This window comes from Anneissia japonica, unplaced genomic scaffold (genome assembly GCF_011630105.1).
Source record: "Anneissia japonica isolate Jap-2015-1 unplaced genomic scaffold, ASM1163010v1 scaffold2003_len1103335_cov173, whole genome shotgun sequence".
In the NCBI taxonomy this organism is placed as follows: Eukaryota; Metazoa; Echinodermata; class Crinoidea; order Comatulida; family Comatulidae; genus Anneissia; species Anneissia japonica.
The window spans coordinates 534,309-558,902 of NW_022758706.1; the positions used below are offsets into that span (position 1 = coordinate 534,309).

The window sequence follows — 24,594 nt, forward strand, 5'->3', positions numbered from 1 at the left end:
TGATGATGATGATGATGATGATGATAATGATGATGATGATGATGATGATCAAATATGATGACGATGATATTGATGGTCATCATATTGATAATGACGATAATGGTGAGCAATGGCATTATGTTTTGTAATGTGTTGTATTAAATTGTCTGAAAAGAAACAGAACAACAAATATATTAAAAGGAACATACATCAGAAGGGAGTAGAGTAATTAAAAGAAAACAGATTGATGGTAAATGGGCACCTCTACAGATTACACACAAAAAAAAACTTGAAGTGCTCAAAACGAATTTAACAGGATTGAAAACTACCACAAAACAGGACCTAAGCACTACATGGACTAACAACATCAGGAAGGAAGCAAAAACTTATGAGGCAATTCAATGTACAACATAGAATTGTGTCAAACGGAAAATATTGGTATGAAGCATAATGACGCAAGATAAATAGCATTCTCTTAATGATGAATATCGTAGTAATGTTGTAATCTCACAGGGAGTGCATATCAATGCATATAGCAGACAAATTTCAATATATTAGTATAGTACTATTAATACTAATAGTTTACTATCTTTTTTGGTAGACACATAAATGTTCACGCCAGCGTAAAAAGGTGATGACGGGCTCCAGTGCAAGATAACTGCTGGGCCATTTTGTAAAGCCTGGAGCACGGATACAGAGTTTCTTTCTGACTATCTTTTTGACCATCACCAAATCACTAAATCACATTTAGTCAGGATACTTTTGAGTGTCCTAAAAGGCACCTGATCGGAACCAGAGACAGAGCCTTGATAGGTGTCTACTCAGGCAAAACTCTAATAATGCTCATACATTCTGAGGTGTTTTTAAACACTATTTACAGCACTGTAAAGCGCAAAAATATGTATAGTCAAAAAAATATTCAAAGAAATATAAATATGGTCATATGTATTATTTTATTTTGATTATATTAGGACCTATTGAGCATTGAAGGTGGTCTTTAATTGGAGGGGTCTAAATTAGAGGGAGACCTATAAAAAGTTTAGATCTGTAGGCCTACTGAACGGCCCCCACCCCACCAATTATAGCTCCGGGCCCCAGTGTTTTAAACTGGGTGCACTGCCCATACCTACGCCACTGTGTTTCGCGGTCAATGACTTAATTAGCAAAAAAAATATAAAAAACCCAGATGGAAATAAAATTCAATGCTTTAATAGATGTTTTTCCAGACTTTATCACATACAGTACAATATATTATTACAAGACATTGTAACATATCCTCCGACTCATCAATGTAAAATAGATTATTCTATCAACTTTATCTATTTGCCATATTCTCTGACATGGTTAACACATTGTGTGCAATTTCATGTAAATGATAGATCACTGTAACATAAAAAGAATAAAGTTGGTGTGTTTACTCAAGTGTCCAGCTTGAGCATGTATTATATCTTACAGTATACCCTTTCATCAATTTCCTACAAATGCTTATTATATGTGCCGCGGTCAAGGCAAATCAGTCGCTTGTCAAAAATTTTGAGATAATACATTATTATTATTATTATTTAGTAAGCATTGTCTTTACAATGGTTAAAACATTTTTACAATCCGACTTTTCGCTATAAAGTTTAAAGACACCTAATACCCATTTCACACTAGCAGAAAATATTACAACTTTTAACAATTATTAACAAGTTGTAACAAGTTTGATATTCCGAGATTTTTGGTTCGTTTCACACATGCACTTTCAAACCATGAGAAATCTCGGGAAAACTCGGAAGAATGAATAAATAAATAAAAAATAGAGGTACTAGTAGTAGGCCTCCTAGGCTAGTTGTAGGTTGTCCGAATTACATATCAACTACTAAACTAGGCCTGGTACCGAATTAACAAGATTATAATTATTCCATGGTCCTTAGCTTTCAGAGAGTAAAACGAATTCAACTCCTAGCTCACTGGCTGTAGTCGAGCTGGCGAGAAAGATAGGCCTAGGATAGCGCAGTCGGGCCGGTAGCTCACCATTGTTGTTAGAGGCAATCAGTGCGATAAGCATCATAATGATTCACTGTCGGCGTATTTTACGAAGCCTCGTGATTGTTTCTACATCAGACTAAATGTGAAATTTAGCGAGATTTCTTTTGATTTTAGGTCTAGGCCTATTAACAAATGGTAGTAATGTTGATTACTACCATCGCTGCCGCCATTCGTTCGAACTGAAAAAAAAAACAAAAACACAGCCCGCGAAAAGGTCAAAATATGGACATGACGCATGCGCAACAACAACTCAGAAGATTTCGGGGAAAAAAAAGGCCTCGCGATGGTCTGTTTTTGTTCCGAGATAACTCAGGGGACCCCTGTGAAATCTCTGAAAGTTTTACAAGAATTTGCTTTCATACTCATCCAAACCTGGTTACAACTTGTTACAAGTTGTTAATATTTGCAAAATAGCATCAGTGTGAAATGGGTATTAGTTTGTGTAAAACCCTAAACACGTTTTTGAGAAATTATTTAAGCGTCATCATCAATGAACACTATTAAAAAACATTGTTTGTAATTGGTTAGATTAAAGATGTATCATGACAACTGACCAATGACACATAAAAAAGCTTATAAAATTCCCTTTACATACACTGAAATATGGAGCGGTTCACTTTCAAAATGCAGACGTGCATAGCATCGGAAATGTGTAACTAAACGGGTAAAAAAGAACCAAGTTTTTGACATTTTACAGTGAGATACCCTCCATAAAAAATATAAAAACGTTTTTTTACCATTGAAAATTGGAAAAATTTCAAGGTAGCATGGTTCTTAGATGACTTATTGTTAATTTTATGTGTTAAAATAGATTTCGATTTTCTTTGAATTTTCAACGTATAAAGCTTTCGGCCATATTTTCTCCATTGATGATCTTTAACAAGCGACTGATTTGCCTTGACACATAATGCAAGTTTTAAAAACTTGACTACAAAACTCTAAAGAACAATATCTGTTTGAATATTGTTGTATAAGAATTTTTGCACGGTGGAAGGCAGGAGCACAATGTCTCTATTTGTGTGTAGTCAAATAACATACGTAGGCTAATATAAGATAAATAATCATCATAAATAAATAGAAGCTTATTATATGAAGGAACAAAAATTGAAGAGATGGATTGTTGTGTATTGAGAGGAAATGTGTTATCATAAGTAATTATATATATTCCCAGTGTATCTTCACAATTTGTTTTTATTTGTTTTTCGCCGAAATACTCTTAATGTAAAAATTCTGTTACCTAAAACTTAATTTAAAAAGAGTAGTTTGTATAGAGGAGCTGTTTTGTGGAATACTCTTTCAGAGAGTCAACAAACTGCATTTAACCTGTACACATTTAAAATAGTAATTTAAACAATGTTAATTCTCTTGCCGCCAGTGATTAACTTGTCTAATTAATTCTGTATTGTAAATTTTAGTTATCGCAGATATGATTCCTGTGTATTTTGCCTTCCTCTAATTCATACTGTACTATGTTTTTTTATGCTGTAGAATTTTAATATTGTTTTGTTTAACATTTAGTCTGCTGTTTTTAATATTGTTTTAAATTGTATTTTAGGGAAGAACAGCCATTGGCTGAGTCTGAGCCACACGTGTATAAATAAAGTTTATTATTATTATTATTATTAGAGGAAGACAAATGAAAAGACACAGGAGTTGGAGAAGGTTCATATCTTATGTTATACACCCACACGCAGATCATTCAATTTAATAGTAAGCAGAATATCTATTAAACCTTATGTAAGGTTACATACTGTACATTACATAACGACCAATAACTCAGGATTCCATTTGACATAGGCATTGATAAACAAATGCATTACACAGTAAATCAAGAACATACATAATAATATTAAATTAATGTTCTAAGCAAATTCTATTGAAAACAGAAGTGAACATCAACACTTTATATGAGTGAATTTCAAAACAAGAAAAACGATAATAAAAACTATTTGTCTCGAAAACCAATGTTGATATTAAAATTTGTAAAGAGCTAATATATCTCTCACCTCAGAATGGGTAAGTTCGACTACAACAAAGTCATCGGTTTTACTAACTGGAGCCTGTAGCGCCGAATCGAGTAGGAGAACACCGCTAATGTCTTTTCGCAAGCCGATGACAGTGTCCGACTTGAAGAGTACTTGTTCTACCTCATTTAGATACTTGCATTCCACGGAGGATCCTGGATCAGCTGTATGATTAAGGAAAAGGATAAGAAAATGAAGATGTAGATGTTGTTAGGTTCTTGCCTTTATGTTCAATTGGAGGATTTTGCTGATAAAAAAAAAATATATACACGACTCGCAAGGCCTTTGAATTGTTTCAAATTACACGTCATCATATTACTGTTACAGTACTTATTTGAATATGATCGGCTTTGCATAAATGCCAAAACAAATAAACTCCGCCCTCAAATATTAACGCCTCCTCAAAAACCTTCCCAAACATAAAAGGCTCCTGTGTGTTTACACAAATAAATATGGTAAGATTTTTTTTTCATTATTCACATATTCTTCTTTATGTTCATTACTTTTTTACTAATTATTATTTTTTCATTCATTCCTTTTTAACACCATTCTATTCATTCTCTTTCTCTTCCATCATTGATTTTTTTAAACGTTTTATCACATCACACTAACAAAGAGTACATGGGTCATTGTTCAATAATAGTAAGTTTATGCATTAATGCCTCAATGTGCTTTCACAATCAACATTTTTTAGGATAATTTAGAGCATTCATTATTTTAAATATAACAGTTCCTGTTTCCAGGTATAGTATCAACATTTGATCTGTTTCTGTTGGTATTGAAACTGACAGGCAGTTTCAATTAATCTGGTACAATTATAAATTCTGGTGAAGGGGGGAATTTTTCAGACAGCTGAAGTAGCGAGTGGCTTAGTCTAAATTGGGAACTATTTACTGTAGACCTATGGGTACTTTCCTAGGTTAACACTCTTGAATGTATTGGTGTTTTTAAAATGTCTTAATAATATATAGTATTTATATTTTTTTATTTTATTTATAAGCATTTATGTATAGGCCTACTGTAGGTAGGTTTACTTTTATTTGGGTTGAATTTCAACTTTATACTTTGTCTGAGTTTCAAATGCATTTCTGTTAAATGCACAATCATTTTATTAGGAGTATAACATTAACAAGCCACATTCTTGATATATCATGACTTAAGCTTACAGTATGTTGACCAAGGCCCAAGGCCCTGCTATACTCACACTGTATCCCTTATGCCGTACCGTATTTTTAATTATTTTGCGAAATATAATTAAACTATCAATTGGGGGATAAGAACATTGCACAATAATGTGCAAGGGTTTTCTTGAACAATTTTAAATTATGCAAGCAAATTCATGCAAAATTTGATAATGTGCAAAATGCTTAAAACATATTTTATCCATAAATTCTGAATCCCATATTATAAATAATGCTAGAACTAACCTACAGTTACACCACTGGTACTTCCACTAACTATGGTAGGTCTACATTTATTCAGTGAATATAGGCTAGGCCAATGATACTAGAAATAGAGCACACTCGCATAGCAAAAATGAGGCGGAAATTGGGCCCGACGTAGGCAGCGTCAATCTCTTTTTATAATGCAAGTTTTCTATACTTAGGCCAAACGTACAGGGGTGCCCTTCTGTTGCTAAGTATATCCAAACGCACACAGCGCCCTTCTTTTTCCACTACTGGAGGAAAAACTTTATCACTAATCAGAGTCTGGTCATACGATTCTGTGCTTTTATGTCTGTCATTTTATTGTTTTGATTTATTTATGCCTAATTGTTTGTATCTTATGGATAATGGCAACGATTTCAACCTCCGCAAAAGGAGACTAGGCCGGTGGCAGAAGTTTTTTAGAATCCAGCTGTACGCGGCGCCCCATTGTTTGTATTCCCACTATGCATTTCGGTGGAACAGTTTTTTTCTGGGGAGAACTCTATCTTGTGTTTCTAGTATCTTTTGGCTAGGCCTAGCCTACAGTAGCTTACGTGCGACGTGGGCTACATTACATAACAATCTTACTTTTCCATCAAAAAACCTAAGCATTTGTGGAAGTAAAATACACAAAAAAAAACACCCCTACTAATCGCAATATTTAAATGCATATCACAAGTACGTAATTCTCCTAAATAATACAATGCTAAAGCTTCCAGTAACCAAGTAGAAAAAATACAGGCGTGGTGGTCGAGTGGACTGGATTTCGTTCACATTTCAATGCAATGCCAATACGTTCGGTTCGGTTACAGATTGAGAGAGAACATTGATAGGTAGGCCTAAATAGTTTACCACATAGTGTTGACTTTTGAAGAATGACACCGGTATTAACGTCCAAAACTTGAAGACTTGAATCTTCGGTTACTACCAAAAGAGTATTTAATTTTGGGTGATAAGAAATTCCTCTAGTTTTCTCCCCAATCGACAAGCTGCCGTCTTCCAATATAAGCCAATCCATGGCAGCCATCTTTCATGATGACGTCATGTTAAACAGGGATTTTCCTAAAATGCAACAGCACCGCCTTCGTTCAGATTTAGTTCTACCGGTTGGTTTTTTGTTTTTACTGCCCCTGCGGGGTCAGTAGACAATTAGCTACAGTATCGTCTGGAAATTTACTTGTGAGCCGGTGAGGTGCATGATGGGATATTGCGTCATAAGCAAAGATTTGTCTTGCTCAGGCCAGATTTTACCTTTGTCAAAACGGCAATAAACCAAAACGGCAATGACAAGTACCAAAACGGCAACAGACAAAAACGTCAATGACAAGTACCAAAACGGCATAGACCAAAACGGCAATGACAAGTACAAAAACGGCATAGACCAAAACGGCAAAAAGGCTGTCTCTTATACACATCTAGATGTGTATAAGAGACAGATATTATTATTATAGATTATTATAATGATATTATTATTATTATTATTATCATCATTAGTATTAGTAGTAGTAATTCAGATGTTTGTGGGCAGAGATAGAATACCTGCTGTACAAGTCTTCAATGCAGTTCATTACAACAATTTTCAGGCATCTTCTTGACTTATGAAATTATTACATTGCGGACAAAAAGTGAGGGGACAAACCCCCCCCCACCCTCTTAAATATATTTGGGTACGTATTCTCTGTCCCCTTTGATCATGGATTTTTAGAGGGAGCGTCCGCTTCCATTTGAGATTTGATTTTGGAATTAGTAGACGTCCAGACGCTCTCGGATGACATCTGAAAAGAAGTTAAGCTTAAATAGAAAGTGTATGTTTTACGAGAGTATATATGTATACTCTGTCTCTTATACTCATCTAGATGTGTATAAGAGACAGAAATTATACAGTTTTTCTTTATTTGATTTTGTTGTTGTTTTAGTTTGTTAGTGTATTCTAGTTGTTATTTTTATCCGACCGCACCACACGAGTTGTGTGTGCCACCGTTCTAAAGGCGAAGTGTCAATAAATAAATAAATAAATATTTGAAGCTGACCTATCTCCCGCCGGACACCATTACGGTATTTCTATTAAATGTTGTAGGAGAAAACAGACAAAAAATAATTTGTATACCGGTTGATTGCTCTAATACCTGACTTCATCGAAACAACATTACAACTCGCTGTAGCTTAATAGTGCATATCGAGATTGCAGCTCACTAAAAATAATTCAAGCTACGTGACTCGGATAAATATAACATAAGTGGGCCTGAATGTTACAATAATTTAAGACAAAAAAAATCGCAAACAACACCCGGCTGAGGGCAGCAAACCCAAAAATTGACAAGCTTTTAATTTCAATTTATTTCATGAGCTTTAGTACTTCATAAAATTATTCAAATACCAAACATGGTACCGGTACGTTACTAACGATCAAAACATTAATACAGACTAAATTAGATAACATCATCAATATTTTGAATAATTTGTAAAACAAGTTAGTAAGTCTAACTTAATAATAATAATAATAATAATAATAATAATAATAATAATATCATTATTATTGTTATTATTATTATTATTATTATTATTATTATTATTATTATTATTATTATTATTATTATTATTATTATTATTATTATTATTTTTTTTTATTATTATTATTATTATTATTATTATTATTGTTGTTGTTGTTGTTATTATTGTTATTATTATTGTTATTATTATTATTATTATTATTATTATTATTATTATTATCGTTATCGTTGAAGTATAAACAGGTCTTAAGCGTCCCTTACGGTGTTTGTGCTACCCGGCCGGTTTGAACCCGGTAGGCCTACCAGCAACTCTCGTCGTCCACAACAGGGGCTGTTTGTCCAGTACACCGTGGTATCCCCTACTCGTCTCGAAGGATGTACTGGGTTCTTTATAGTGCACAGCGTGCCGTCGAACCAGGGCGATATTATGGCTATCTTGCGGCGCCCCTGCTAACCGCTCGGCCATTCGGATTATCATTAGTATTATTACTATTATTTCTATTATATGTATAATTCACATAATTAAATACACTAATCATGTTAAGATGCCAACCAATATGTCAGTACATTGTGCTTATATTTTGGGAAATATTGTTTTTACGCTGGCAGTCTACTTCATTTTTTAACTTATGATTAAAACTTTAAAATTGATATACTTTATTTTTGTAAGTATATTGAAATACTTTTTTTGAGTAATTTTATAGTGAAAGTTGTTGCTCTGCAGAAATTTTGCGAAGAAAGTAACATAGGACCAGGGAACAGTGTAATTTCACTGTTCCCTGCATAGAATATATAAGCCTAGATCTCTTATTTATATTTTTTGTTCAAACTGAAAAATATAAACAGCGCCCTCATAGGGCATGATTAAAAACAATCACTATCGGACAGCAACAATTGATTATTTAATACCAGTTGAACAGTTGGAATCCGGTTACAACAAGGTAAGTGATTTTGTGTCTATTTTCCAATATGGTATAGGTTATTATGCTAACTATGTGTAATATCTGACATTATCATTTCATATATAGTCGTATACATTATGCTTTTAACATTTAATGCGAGTTGATAAACGGTAAGTTCAAAATTTTTACAGCAATTATTAGAAGCTTCATTTCAAGCTTTTGTGCAATGAATACTATAAGTGGTAGAATCGTATACAACTTAACCTTAGTAACATAATATTTTATTGTACTGTATCGGAGTTACGGTCCAGAAGTAAAAGTGATGGTGAATCGCTAGTGTTAGGCCTATATGTTTTCTCGCACGTCGTCTGGAGGATCAAATAATCGTATTTGTATTAATCATTAGGCTACCAACGGGGAGATCCACATCAACCCGACCCGGTGCCACACCTGATGAAAAATCTGAAATCAAACATTACGACACGATTTCAATAGATAAGAGTTGGGGTATTGTTTGCTGTATAAATACTGATATAGAAAATAGTGGGTAGTAGGCCTAGGCCTATTAACATTTTTCTCCATAACTTAATGTGTCGGTGGGTCTAATTTAAGTAGTAACATTCAATCCAGCAACGGTTCGAATTCCACCTAAAATCACCCTTGCGATTTTTTAATAAGTAATTGAAGGCGTACTGAGTGTTCATATGATGAGGATAATGATGATATGGTGATGGTGGTGATAATGATACATTGGTGGTGGTGATTATGATGTAACTTGGCCTGTCACATTCTTTTATAGTATAGCTTAGCGTGTATTTAAGTTTAGTTTACATGGTAACTTGGTTTGTTTTGGTGCCCGGCACTTGTCTCGTCTGAATAAATAAATGACATGATATTGATGATGACGATGATGATGATGATGATGACGATGATGATGGCGGTAATATTAATGATGACGATGGTGGTGGTGGCAGTCATGATGATTATGGTGACAAACGATATATTAAAAACACGTTGGCGTATTCAGCTTTGAGTTCATTATGCGCATGTGCATCAGCGATAGTACATAAACGTCTTTTATTATTAATAAACATTTTATAATATACGGTAAATTCACAAAAATGTAGGTACCATTATTCATCATATATTTAGGCCTATTTATATATGTATATGTTACTCTTATTATTTTGATAGAACCAGAAGTATCATAGTTGATGAACCGTCTTTTATTATTAATAATAAGCTTCTAATCGCTGTAAAAACTTAGCAACCGTTTATCAACTATAGCATTAGGCCTAATAATATAAATTCACAAAAATGCAGGTACCATTATTCATCATATATTCATGCCCATTTATATATATGTTACTCTTATTATTTTGATAGAACCAGAAGTATCATAATTGATGGAACCTAGTAGCCTACTGGTAGCGCATTCGAACAGGATTGGAGACTAACATGGGTAAAGGTCTATGTTTGGCGCATTATTCGTCATATATTTAGGCCTATTCATATATGTGTTACTCTTATTATTTTTAATATAGCCAGAAGTATTTATGGAACCTAGTAGCCTTCTATGGTAACGCATTCGAACAGGATTGAAGATACGAACATCGGTATAGGTCTAGGCCTATGTTTGACGTAAACGCCTTATAACATTTTTCATGACTGTATTCTAACAAACCAAGTTCACAACAGCTGTGGCTTATATTGCTTTTTTGATTGATTGAAACATTTCACATTTGAGTATGAGGAACTGGTGTACTGGTGGTAGTTCATGTCTCATCTTAGTCGTCATATTTATATCATATCTGTGTTTCGGCGCGTTAATATTTTCTCGGATGGAGTCACCAATAGAAGCTGAATATACCCAGGAACTTTCGACTCGAATCACCGATTTCCTGGAAACGAATGAATGTATAGATGTTAATGACATTGAGGACTTAGTAGAAGTAATAATAGCCGCCAATGAATTCGGAGTATCATGGAGTTACCATAATAAAACATCTCCAAGTAGCTGGGACTTCTGGTCGTCGCTGTTTTTTACTACCACACTCTTAACTACAATAGGTACGTAAGGGTAAATTTTTTAAAAATCATTCTTAAAATATTTATTCAGGATGCGTAGTCATATTCGATGAGTTGAGTAAACAACCGGCCTTTATCCTTGCTGGTTTCATTAATTTGTAATGGCATATACGCCTATAGTATTGCTACAGATGTGGTTTGACAACATCCCTGTAAAATTAGAATATGACGAATAAATAATAGGGCCTATAATTGTAAATGATTATCTTTTCAATATTGAGATTCATAAGATTTATTAGACCAAGCATGGGAATAAACAATGGTGCCTAGTTCATATAGGCCCTACTGTATACTCTGATTGGTCGATCGAACCTCAGCCACGCAATCTGACGATTGCAGTGATAACGCTGTAGCGACAGTGTAGCTATTTTCTGGAAACCAGGATAAACAGACCTGATTTTGCAAGCTCCAAGTATTACACAAATTGAACAGAGATAATATACAATAAGGCCACGAATTATTAATATTATACACCATCTATGTAGGCGCACAGGGTCTACTAAATATGGATACTCCAAAGGCCAAATGAAATATAGGCCTAAACACGTTTTTGTCCATGTCCTTAATTCTGGGGTGGGGTGGAAGCGTCTCATTAACTGATTACATATGGCATATTTTAATCAAAATGTTTTTCTGACTCGTTATGAACGCAAAGATATTCTACCGGATGTCGAGATTATCAAACCACTCCTTGCATTGTACTGATGTCCGTCTCAAATGTGAGTTTGTACTTAAAGCCCTCACGCGGAAATAGACAAATGTGAGCGTGTTGTTAAATTATAATTGGTCCAAATTAAATGAGCCTTACGTGGAGTTAGAGAGATATCATGACTCCCCAGCTACCCATTTTACGTAATTATAACGTTGTAGTTTGGTGATCAAAACTTCTTTTTTTTGTGGAACTATAAATATGCCTACGTATTATAACGTTACTGACTAAATAACGTTACTGCAACGCTGTTTTCTGACAAAATCAGGGCAGGAACATCGTCTTTCCGGGATGGGATGGCTATTCTGTCAATTAGGACTACTTTATAAAAATACGTCCTAGTATCCGAAATTAATTTACAAGGCCTAGGCCTAGACCGTAAACAGATATTGCATTTAGGTTAACAGGCAACTGTTGCCTGTCAATAAATGCAAAGCAAAGCATATTATAGGCCTACATTCAGAAGTGACACATCTTCAACAAAATCCATAGTTTATAGTTCATTTTAATTACAGTAGTACGATTTTTTAATTTGTAATTATTTTAAGCCCACTTTAAAATGCTATTTAAACTATACCTTTCCATCCCCACTTCTGTTACATAATTGTTTTTCGATTGAATTCAATTCAGCATATGGAAAAATAAACACGTCACAGGCAACCTGGTGTGGGTGGGAGACTATATATAGCTATTTAAAGAAACCTCTGAAATTAATAAACATTAAACGCGATTAGTGATAACAGTTGTTGTGCCTATAAGAATATCCATATACTCGCATAAACACGATTAACAGTAAATACTGTACAGTTGTCATTAACAATACACAAGTAACCGGGCAAGCTCGGGTGGGGGAGAAGGGGCTGCTGTAGCTATTTAAGGAAACCCTAACATTATAAAATACCAAACGTATAACAATTGTTGTGCCTTAAATAAGAATACAGTATTCGTAATGCATAAAAAACTATTGAATTGTGTAGTCAGAATGGAAAGGAGATATACACACGTACAGGCAAGTAGGGTGCACGGGGTTAGGGGAGACAGTGGCAATTAAAAAATATATATATATATATATAATTAATAAACATCAAAGTGGGATTAAAATGATAAAAACAAGTCAGTAAACACAATTTGAATTATACTATGCGAATGTTCAACAATTACGCAGATGGGACTTTTTAGACTTCAGCTGTTACAATACTTGAAATGAATCGACGCGATATACAAATAATAATGAGACTGAATTGATAATAGATTCTTCATGTCCATGTAAGCTTGTACTGTATTCTGGTTTCTTGTTCATATTTGTGAATAGAAGAACAGTTTGTTCGTACAGGTTCGGAAAAATCATGTTGCACTTATCATGAAAACCAATATATTTTTAAAGCCGGAAAAGGCTGCTACTTCGATTTTTTTACGGCTAGATAAATGTTTTATGACATAGTTGGCCAACCCGCATTCGTTAAGCAAAATAGTAATATTGGTTTACGATAGACCTCTGCAGTTCTGAAAAGTGTGTTGAGAATGTCTTGATCAAATAATTATGTTCTCTAAGCGTTCTTTAGAAAAATGACCTGTTCCTGAATATGTTTAGAGCAGTCTATCCGAAAAAAACATCAAGATACTTTCAACTACACAACATATACTATAGTTTATTAGCCTATTACTTGTCGTACAACCTTCAAACAATATTCCAGACAATTGTGATGATATTCACTCTCCTTTTAATGTTTAATGTGTTTTTTTTTTCTTGTTGTATAATCCATATAAGCTTTGATGAAACTGGTAGGCTGCTTACAGGGTTTAGTCATCCTATTCTAGCTACTGTATGTAGATCTATTAGATGTAGATAATTCACAGATGGGTCTAGGCTAACGCTAACCAAAAATCAACACCCCACCTGCCCAGCCACCGGTTATTTTCTCTGACCGTGTTATTTTTCGGGGGAAAATTTGCCGGAGAAAATTTTCCAGGTGAAAATTTGTCGGATGAAAATTGCCGGGCGAAAATTTGCCGGGTGAAATATTTTGCCGGGGCATAATATTAGGCCTATAGCCATCGGTTGTTTGATGACGGTACAATTTCAATAGGTCTACAGAAAGTTCAAAAAGTGCAACGCGCTTTTATCCAAAGATTGAAGCTGTTAGGTAAATAATGAATCTCAGGCGTCAATTCGTCATTCCGATCGATTCTCACCCCAATGACCAGTACACATGGCGTTACATTTAACACTGTACATCCTATGACACTTTCTATGGATTGTCGGAGAGGCACAGACGTAAATATAGATCGTGGTGTTTACATATAAAAGTATAAATGGACTGGACTATTTTTTAATGACTAATCTTTTGATTGACAGGAATAAGCAATGGCTATCAAATTAATTTTACGTATATTACGTTTGCAAGGAGCAACTAAGAAAGTATAATACATACTCCAAGTATTGAAATACACGCCATCGTGTTGGGATTCAATATTTCGACATTAATTATGTCATCTTCAGGTGATGATCCTGATGATGACATAATTAATGTCGAAATATTGAATCCTAACACGATGGCGTGTATTTCAATACTTGGAGTATGTATTATACTTTCTTATCTGAGATTAATCAGTGGACATTTCGGTTTAAGGAGGAACTAAAGATTAGATGAACTAAAGCATTCTCGTCCATGCTTCTTGGAAAAAGGACAAACGGGCTTTATTTTTTCCTTGCCAGAGATGATAACCAAAACACACACATTATATAGTCATCTGTGCAAGCCAAGGATCAAACAGACTAATTGCTAATGTTTGAATGTCGGCACACCATTGTAGTTACTCTAACAAGCTTTTCCCCTCCTCCTAAAGAACACACCCCATCCCCTAAACCGACACTTCATAATCCGAGGGAATACAGTAGACGGTGAGTGAATGATGAATGACTTTGACGTCATATTTTCTAGATAGACTTGCTCTAAATAGTCTATGGCACAGAAAATTGCGTTCAGTATTCGATTTTTTTCTGGTATTCCCGCTTCAATTCTGTTTCCTTTCACATCACTGACACCTTGTTGTATCATCTTTTTTATTTGTAGTCGGAACAGCCCATATCAAATGGTGCGTTAATGATTAAATATCAATATACACATAGTATAAAGGGGCTAGTCGCAGTAACGAGTCTCGTATTCTCTATATAATAGAATATATATAGCCTAGGCCTAATGTTTTCTAATAATAATACAGCATACAGTATTCTAATTATTTTCAATTCCAATTGAACCATGTGCTTATTTAAATTTAACGCCACGTTGGTTCACTGCAGAATTACTGCTAATATTGTATCCCTTTATTTCGCAAGAGCAGACGGAAATCATGACTCCATTAACTGGACGATAAATGTAGACAAATCTATGTTCTGCATTTTGACTAGCGTTGCCATATGTGATGTTTTATATATATATATATCTGTCTCTTATACACATCTAGATGTGTATAAGAGACAGGCCACCGGAGGAGAGCACACCTGCTGCTCCATCATCGGCCGGTGGGGCAGTTGCTAAGGTGATGATGCTGTACTAACAAAATTTCCTCATCGCTAATCTTAGCATGGTCTTGAATAGTAAAACTACATCACGTAGTGCATCACCAATTCACACATTAACCGGTCAATGTGAATGCTAGCTTATGTTACAATTGCACATACTTAAGCCCTGTCCAGACTATCATATTTTATTTGTCAGAAACATGTGACATGCCTAAATATGGTCATGACGACATCACATCATGACCATTTATAGGCCTGTCTATTATACACATCTAGATGTGTATAAGAGACAGGTGTTTGAAAGTGTATATATATAATTATAAACATAAATATATTATATATATAACTATTTTTATTTAATTTACTTTGCTTTCAAAGCTTCATCACAATCCGCTAAAGAATTACCAATCCGCATGCTGCACCTCTCTATCCTTACCACGTTAACTGGGTTATTCTTCGTTATACTGCCCAGTTTAGTGTTCTTTTCTCTCGAGCCATCATGGACGTATTTAGACTGTTATTACTTCATATTTATATCGTTAACGACGATTGGTCTAGGAGACTTCATCCCAGCTAATAATTACACAAACGATGAATGGAGTCATTCTCACCGAGCCATATACCAGACTCTAGTTTCGGGTATGTACAGTATTATACAATTGTTATATAATTCCAAGGTGACATCGAGCCTATATTATAATTTTTATGTTATGTATATTGTTGTATATAAAATGATGCGTATTAATGATGGTGGTGATGATGATAATAACGACGATGATTGATGACGATGATGATGATAATGATAACGACGATGATGATAACATTTATGACGATTACAATACAGACCATGCTGATGATGATGACGATAATAATGATAACGGTGACGATAATGATGATAGCGATAACGATGATCGTAATGATGATGATGTTGATGATGCATGGTGGCGCCCTGCAAGGCTGATGCTGGGGAGCTGCAATGGAGCGAACGCGTCTGGCCCTAGGTACTGAGGCATTCATATAACTCCTTATGTATACAGTATTATTCAAATTAGTTGATAATTTATTTATCTGTGCAAACATTTCTTTTATGACGGGAACTAGTCTACTTAAGTGTTTTTAGAAATTATATTTGTATTGATTAACACTACTAAACGAACAGCTTTTCATTTCGGTATGAAAATCTATAATAACATAACACGCGGGACAGAATAGAAATAAATTTAAATCAATAATAACGAATTACCTAAATTTAGATACCATAGTTTGGTACGAGAATGTTGTATAATTAGGAAGTGCATATGAAAATGTACATGTGTGCTTGCGCGCATGCCATACATGTACGGCAGCTTGTGCATCCGGTTTTTGCACGGAGGGGAATGCGTGCGTGATGTTAGACATTTTGATGGTACTTGTGTTTCAATATGAATATTTTTTTGTTCATATCTTTTGTGTGTGTATATACTGGTCAAATAAATCAATAAAATGAAACAAACAACAAGCATGTATTTGCTGGAGTAAACAAAGTATAATTTTGGCCTATGTTTACCTTTAACTATACCTATTACCTATATTTTAAAATATGCAAATTACAATAGATCGATATTCCTATTTTTATGAAGAATAAATTATTATTATCATTATCATGACCATCATTATCATCATTATTGTTCTATTATCATGATCTTTATTATTACCTCTGCCAACAAAGTTGGCAGGAGGTTAGGGGGCCTATGTTTTCGCCTGGTTTTTTTTATCTAGATATTTATTTGTCTGTCGGCATATTTGTTGTGATCAGCCTACAGCCCATATTTTTATCAGAAATTCATCAAACTTGGCCAAAATGTTCCTTTACCTAAGATCTAGAGCTGATTACATTTTGAAGGGTCAAGGTCGAAGGTCAAGGTCACAATAAACGAAAAACAATTCAATAGTTTTTTCGTTTAGTTTTATTTATTTGTGTACAGCCCATAGTTTTCATCACAAACTTGTCAAACTTGGTCACAATGTTTCATGACTAAAGATCTCATTACCTCCGCCAACGAAGTTGGCAAAAGGTTATGTTTTTGCCTCTGTTTATTTATTTATTTATTTGTCTGTCGGCATATTTGTTGTGAACAGCCTACAGCCAATAGTTTTTATCAGAAATTCGTCAAACATGGCAACAAAGTTCCTTTACCTAAGATCTGGAGCTAATTAAATTTTGAAGGGTCAGGGTCAAAGGTCAAGCTCACAATCAACGAAAAACTATTTTTTTCATTTATTTGTCTACAGCCCATAGTTTTAATCACAAACTTGTCAAACTTGGTCACAATGTTCCATGACCAAAGATCTCAAAGTATTTGAATAAGGGTAAGGGTTAAAGGTCAAGGTCACAATAAACAAAAAAAAACGATTTTTTGAAACAGTTGTTATCAGAAATTTGTCAAACGTAGCCACAATGTTCCAAGATCTGAAAGTGACTTAATTTTGAAGGGTCAGGGTCAAAGATCAAGGATACAATGATCGAAAAATGTGTATAACTGTTTGCCGTATAGACGTGTGTGTACTTAAACGGGCTTGCCGGTAAAGTGCAAGCAAACATATGACCATTAATTTCAAAGTGGTATATAGGCCTATGGGACAATAGTTTGGTGTAGTGGTTAGAAGAGTGTTTTCCACACTACCAGCCCCATTTCAAATCCCTACGAGTCTGTTTTTTTATGGGAACAATATACGGGGAAAATTTATACTGAGGAGAATTATAATGTGGGCGGAGTTATGAGTGCCCTCTAGTTATTATTATTATTATTATTATTATTAATATCAATATCGTATATACAAATATTTTTTCTTCAGAAAATGATATTCTACTTAGTCAGTCAAAAGTCCGACCAAACACACTTTGTCTGAATAGAATAATCTGACAGATAAACGTGTATACTGTATTCCTTAAAAAGTACCAATATCACATTAACATCTAATAAAATAATAAATGATATTTTTCATTTCAGTTTATCTTCTTATTGGACTTGGTGTGGTTCTTCTCCTGGTCGACCTATTCGTCACGATTCCCGAAGTGCGTTCAAGATTAGACTCCATGTATGGATGCGAAAAGGAAAACACCGACAAAACAGCAGAACAAGAATTATTCCCGATTCCTTACAATAATGATGGCTACTCGTCCATGGAGCACGATTCGCCAGAGAACGGCGAAACATCAGACTTGTTTAAATGAATTGTCTGGTTATTTAATTATTTAAACGATTAAATGCCATTCCCACGTTGCATATTGTTAATTTATGTATGCTGGCTGTGGGCCTAAAATATCAACCGTCAAGCAAGTACACTACTTTCTTCTGTACAGATAAAAGTAATTGGCAATGCGTTAAGCTGATGTGTCTGATGGCTACGCGCAGTGTATCAAAGCCTACAAGACGAAAAGTTCAGAATCATTATTTTTTTTAAACATTGTGGATGAACGGATGAATAGATGATTGAATGAATGCGGGCTTATGAAAAGCAGGACGTGAAAAATGGAAGCCATTGCAAACTGCGTAGCAAGCATGCACGTCGCAATATGTTCGCCATCATTAATTATTTGATAACCACTTGGCTGCGGTATAGTTTATTAAAGTAGGCCTATGCGACGACTAATAATACTATAGCTGCCTGCATTTTTCATCGGAGCTTATATCAGATTAAAATGAAATGTCATCTTCAAACCATAGAACTATTATAATATTGTAATCCGGGAACCCCACCCCTGGTAGGCCTACGTCATCGGTAGTCTCAGTGCGTCAAATTAACCGGCCCGTTGATCGTTGCTAAGGTAGGTCTACCACAAAACGACAGCGAGTAGGGCCTAGCGGTACGTAATATAGACAAGTCTTTGTGGGACATGCGCGTATTTCTGGCCCTGTACTGACTGGTGAGTTGTTATGTTTGAATAAAATTCCAAAAAGGTCCATTAGCAGTAGGCCTTCAAAAGAGCAGTTGCTTTGAGGCGCATGAAGGCATGCCTTCATCTCACTCACGCTAATAACAGGACATTACAAAAAAACGTTTTTTTCTTAAACAAGACAGTACTTTAAACAGTAGCGGACCAGGAATTTAAAATAGAGGGGGGCCCAGGGAGGGAATTTGACAGATGGAGGGTCTATCACCTTAGCGCCAACCATGGTAAGAAAATGTACGATTATGGCACCTTTAGATGGCCGGAAATGGCACTACTTAAAATTTTCTTTTTTCTACAATTTCTTGCAATTTTGAATCCACCACTGCTAAAGTTACTGTTGACTGGACTAAATCAAGACAGAACGATCTCCGTATTTTAACACACACGCCGTTAATCACTAGTTTTAACCACTGTTACTACTATGCTCTGGCAGCAGATATGATTACGAAATGTTGCTCATAAAATTGTATTATATTTTTTGAATTGTGTGCTACAATTTTATGTCTTTTTGTTGTTGTTGTTGTTGTTATTGAGTCGGTAAATTATATTTTAGAACGTGAAATAATTTTAAAAAATAGAACGATTCAAAGTCATATAATAAATTAACGTACATTATATATCATTTTCTAGTGTCTTATTTTCTCTTCTCTTGATTAGTTTAGCAGACGAATTCATCCGTAGAGATGTAGGCCTACACCATGCATTAACATGAAGACCTTGAGTGAAATATTAAATTCTCTTTGCATATTATATATTTACATATATCATTTAATCTTATTTACAGCCTATCATACTACTTCAAAATCATATTTGTTTCCATTGTAAATGTTTATTTTTTTGGATTATAAAGAGGAGAGTATTATTGGAGGATGATGTACAGCCTAGGGGCTGACTTATAATCCACATACAGTAATCTATGTTCATCCACAAGTCCATAATCCACAGTCCACAATACACACTTTTATTATGATTTTGATTTATTTTCTATATATAAGTCTAGTATTTATCGTAAGATATAGGTATGTTGTATTTTAATTAACTGTTTTATGAATATCATTTAATCTGCATGTTATGTTTCTCGTGAAAAGAACATTTCTATGAGAGTAGGCCTACATGAAATCACGTGAACAGACATCAAAATATAATAGTGGATGGATAGGTGTAGTAGGATTGCCCAACTGCAAATACACTGCCGTCAAGGCAACACAATATTACAAAAACTGATCAAAAGAAAACACTGCATTGAAAATCAATAAATCAATGGTTAACTAATATTTGACATAAAATCTTTGAAACTAAATTTAAGTTCGCAGGTAAGTTTAAAAAGTCAGAGCACCACTTTAGTAAATAATAATACGACGAATATAAGGCCTTTTGTACGAATCGGTAGACATCTTGAAGTGATCACTTCAAGATGTCTACCGATTCGTGGAAAAGGACACAATCGTGGGTCATGTGAACAACACAACGAAATTGGCAGCGTGGGAAGTGCGCCAGATATTATTCGACAAGGGGTTCGAAATTTCCGACGGAGGGGTCTGAGCCAAGGGGCCGACCAAGCATCGGTCGACGGCAAAAACTCCTTGTAGAATTCACAGGGAGAGTTTTTATGGCTTAGTGTGGACCAAAGTGTGCTTTTAGACCACAATATTAGAAATTGGCAGTCAAAATAACGTTATTTGGATAGGCAAATTATTATTTTTTTTAAATCGTGATCCGACGTGCTTTGGACGACAGGTGTCCAGGCCTGTCCGACGGAGGGGAAATCCCCCACCCACCACGCTGGCGCCACCACGGAGCGTGGGTTCGAACCCGACCTGGAAATTTAGATCCCAAATCACAACCAATGTGCCAACTGAAAAGGAACAATGTCAAATAACCAAATTTGTGGTGGATGCAGGAATGGGCGGTATGGGGCGTGAGAGTCCACACCAGAACATTTTTAGAATATGGACCTTATGGCGCCTGGAAATTGCGCTCTCATACTTTAATCTTACCTGTACTATGCTTAAAAATAATATATCAACAATACAACAAATATTTTCTTACTATAATTTAAGGGAGTGCAATTGCACCGTCTGAAACCCCTCTCTTATACACATCTAGATGTGTATAAGAAAGAAAATCAAATCAATAAGTATGCACTTCTTAAAATGATGTTGATCGTCATTCTGTAATACCCCGCAGTCTGTACTTGATAACAATAATTTCTACAACACCGCCCTCTCGCAGACGACAAACAGTATCGCCGAAAATAAAACTTCATTTACAAATATTTTAGCATATTTTCAACATAAGCTCACATTATATTTATTTAATTATATTTATTTATTAATCATCTCAACTTACAAGGTATATTACATAAACTGTTAACAGTGTGTAAAGCGCCTAAACATTCGTTTACACATCATTTTCGAATTATTAATGAGGACGCACTCTATCATCCCTAATACTAGTTTAGGCCTAAATCTTCTAATGAAATACTCACCAAAACACATTTTATTTCATTTATACATGTAAATAGACTTAAAAGGAAAATTGAAAACAAACAGTGTTGACCTAGCACGTCGAATAGTTGAAAAGAATCTATTTGTCTCAGAGGATCTAAGAATATACTTATTAAACTTTCTAGATTTGAACCCGTGACCCACTTATACAAGGCAAGCATCAAAATGACAAAACATTACATCAGATCAATAATATTGCTAAATACAAAATCTTTGTTATGGTTTTTTTTTTTTCGTTTTTTTTTTCTTTTTTAACTCCTGTGCATAACATTGAGTGGCTTCTGCCTTTGAGGCAAATGGAATTTAATTCCATTAAATTGGGGATCCTGTTCAGTAGTAGCATATAACTACTTTTCTCTTAGACGCCCAGTATACTAATATAAACTAAGTCTCCAATATAGTTTAGGGAGTGAACTTGGGGTTTTTTTTTCGAGTCATGTGTCAAAAATAAGCTTTGAACCATGCCCCATATGATAAACTGGGACCGAAAAGTAATCATCATAATTACCAAACATTACATTCGACTGTTAACTAGAAGAAAAATGCTTTGTTTCTCTTTTTTTTTCTAACCTTGAGTTTCTTCTAGTCCTGAGGCAAATGGAAATTAATTCCATTAAAGGGAGCTACACCAGTAGACACGCATTAGTAGTCCGACGTAATATAGTTTTAATCAAACAGGCGAACGATGTCGTATTAACAATAATGATTTTTCTTTGTATGGATGTCTTTTCCAATGAGGGGTACCTTCGTCAATTCAAGCATACACTAAAATGGGACGTTTGTCATGTCTTTAACATTTGTGATAGTATCGGAGTATTAAAAATGTACCGTAGGTTTCTGTACTCTTAAAGTCCTTAGTTTAAGGAATATGTATAGTTCATACGGGAAGTCAAAGCAAAGGTCTAGCGCATAGAGGCTTTAAGCGTTACCGGTATGTGCTCTATAAATAATAATACTATAGAATGACTGAATGAAAAGGCATACTAAACAAAAATAGGCAATCAAAAAAATACAGATGTGCTGAAAAATATATAAGTCAATGGGTCTATACGTTAAAATAAAAAAATAATATAGGTAATATAATAATAATGCAAATAATAGTATTGCAAATAATTACTATTATTTTCATTATTATCACACATGCTGAAGAAGACCCGAGGACGGGTTGAAATATTCATGTTTTGAATAAGATTTGTGTTCTAAGTCTACCAAGTCGTTGACGTCTCATCGTTTTTTTCATTGAGTTATGTATCTAAGGAACTGGTGGTTCGAAAAACGAAACGTTCGACTAGGGTATAGACCCAAACGAAATGTTCGGCTGGTCGAACGTTTCGTTTGGGTCTATACCCTAGCTGCACTGATGAGGCCTGGAAAGCCGAAATGGATCCGTCTGCAGATATTGGGATTCCTTCCAGTGGATGCTTAGTTTGTTTTGTCATTCTGATCGGATTTTCTCTACTGTTCCGATTTAATTTTAAATAGTTTTGCATTATGTGGCCGTTTGCTGTTTTATGGTTTTTTCCCATTTGCCTTTCAAAATTTATATATATATATATATATATATATATATATATACATATAAATACATACTCATATACATATATATATACATATACATATATATTATATATGTTATATATACTGTATATATATATATATGTCTATATAGGCCTATATTTTGAAGCATAGACTTAAGAACAATATTAGGCCATGTATGGATATAGACAATAAAACAGTATTGTACTGGAAGATGACCCATGCTCACACGTATTTGTGTGAGCACGTGGTGTATATGAATGGGCCTACCTGCTGAAGTATAAACAGATATAACAAATCAATTACAAATTGATTACCAAAAAAAAAACTTCTACGAAATTTCATATTTCCACCGAGAGTATCTTGTACATAGATATTTCAGTCTTACCATTGATTTTACAGTATCACCATTCTTGTATACGAATTTAAAATATAAACGTAGACAAGCACACGTAACTCGATACACGGAGGCGTTACGCACGCTTCGTTTGCCACCGGGTAAATGAACCAATTAAAGGCATTTTTAGCTAAAGCAACGCATGTCAGACGCCGAGGTGTGCCGAGGTGGTCATGTCGAGAGTGGCGTTATGCTACATCACTCTTGACTCACTCGGAGCTCAGGGGTATATACAGTATTTTGCTAGGACCATGGAGGAAAGAAGCAGACAAGAACACTTCCTATGGGAATCTTTATTGATTTATAATTATTATCATTAAGGTCCTATTTGGATAATAACGACTGGTAATTGATGGTTAAGGGCGGTTTGTTGTGTACCGAAGCATGTCAATAAAGCGACAGTTGCTAATTGCATCTCGTGTCTGGCTGATAAATTTTAAAGAACCGTAAAGTGACAGTGCCCGCGTTTTTTCAGTCAAATTGTGCGTGCGGTCACCCCCCCCCCCCCGATGGTCATCGGACCCATAAATCATGAAAAGTGCTTCATCATGAGTTAAATATTTGAGGATGTTTCAGTTTCATCATATACAACATGATAAAATGTGGGCTCACATAAATTACTACGATGACACGTGTAAATATCCCTTTAAATGAGGGTGATTCAGTTAGTTCGCTTAAGTATATTAGTTTTGTTCAAAACAGAGCTAGATTAATGAACTTCTTAGGTAAGAACAATGAAATCTGATAATGGACACGAGTATAGGATTGCGTGGTGACTGCAATAATTATGAAAGTCATTAGACTAAAGATGAGAAGAACCACATATGAAAGAGATAACGGCATGAACTAATTGCTAGACTAATTATAATTATAGCGTTCTCGTACTGGTTTTGTATTTTTTTGGTGACTCTGTGTAGGCCTAGTCATATGCCTTATGGTTCAATAGGGAGTAACTGGTTAAAGACGAGAACAGTAGGCCTATCTGGCCATTGAGAGGGGAAGTTGCAACTCGCCATCCAGATGGAGA

General features: G+C 34.8%; 2 protein-coding genes across 6 annotated transcripts in view; one reads left to right on the forward strand and one right to left on the reverse strand.

Moving 5' to 3' along the window:
• The window catches only part of LOC117125386 (baculoviral IAP repeat-containing protein 6-like), a 56,741-nt gene extending 50,253 nt beyond the window's left edge, over window positions 1-6,488 (reverse strand). For all 5 annotated transcript variants that reach the window (XM_033271890.1, XM_033271888.1, XM_033271889.1 and 2 more), the window contains exons 1-2: window positions 6,314-6,488; window positions 4,017-4,198 (exon numbers count right to left, since the gene is read on the reverse strand). In XM_033271890.1, the coding sequence (XP_033127781.1) occupies window positions 4,017-4,198; window positions 6,314-6,488 (357 nt within the window). The remainder of the gene's footprint in view (window positions 1-4,016; window positions 4,199-6,313) is intronic.
• A 2,308-nt stretch (window positions 6,489-8,796) lies between these two features.
• On the forward strand, window positions 8,797-19,732 carry LOC117125368 (potassium channel subfamily K member 1-like). Its single transcript, XM_033271858.1, has 5 exons — window positions 8,797-8,912; window positions 10,260-10,947; window positions 12,648-12,679; window positions 15,572-15,832; window positions 18,184-19,732. The coding sequence occupies exons 2-5, from the start codon at window positions 10,622-10,624 to the stop codon at window positions 18,405-18,407; spliced, it is 843 nt and encodes a 280-aa protein (XP_033127749.1). The 5' UTR covers window positions 8,797-8,912; window positions 10,260-10,621; the 3' UTR covers window positions 18,408-19,732.
• Window positions 19,733-24,594: the final 4,862 nt, after the last annotated feature.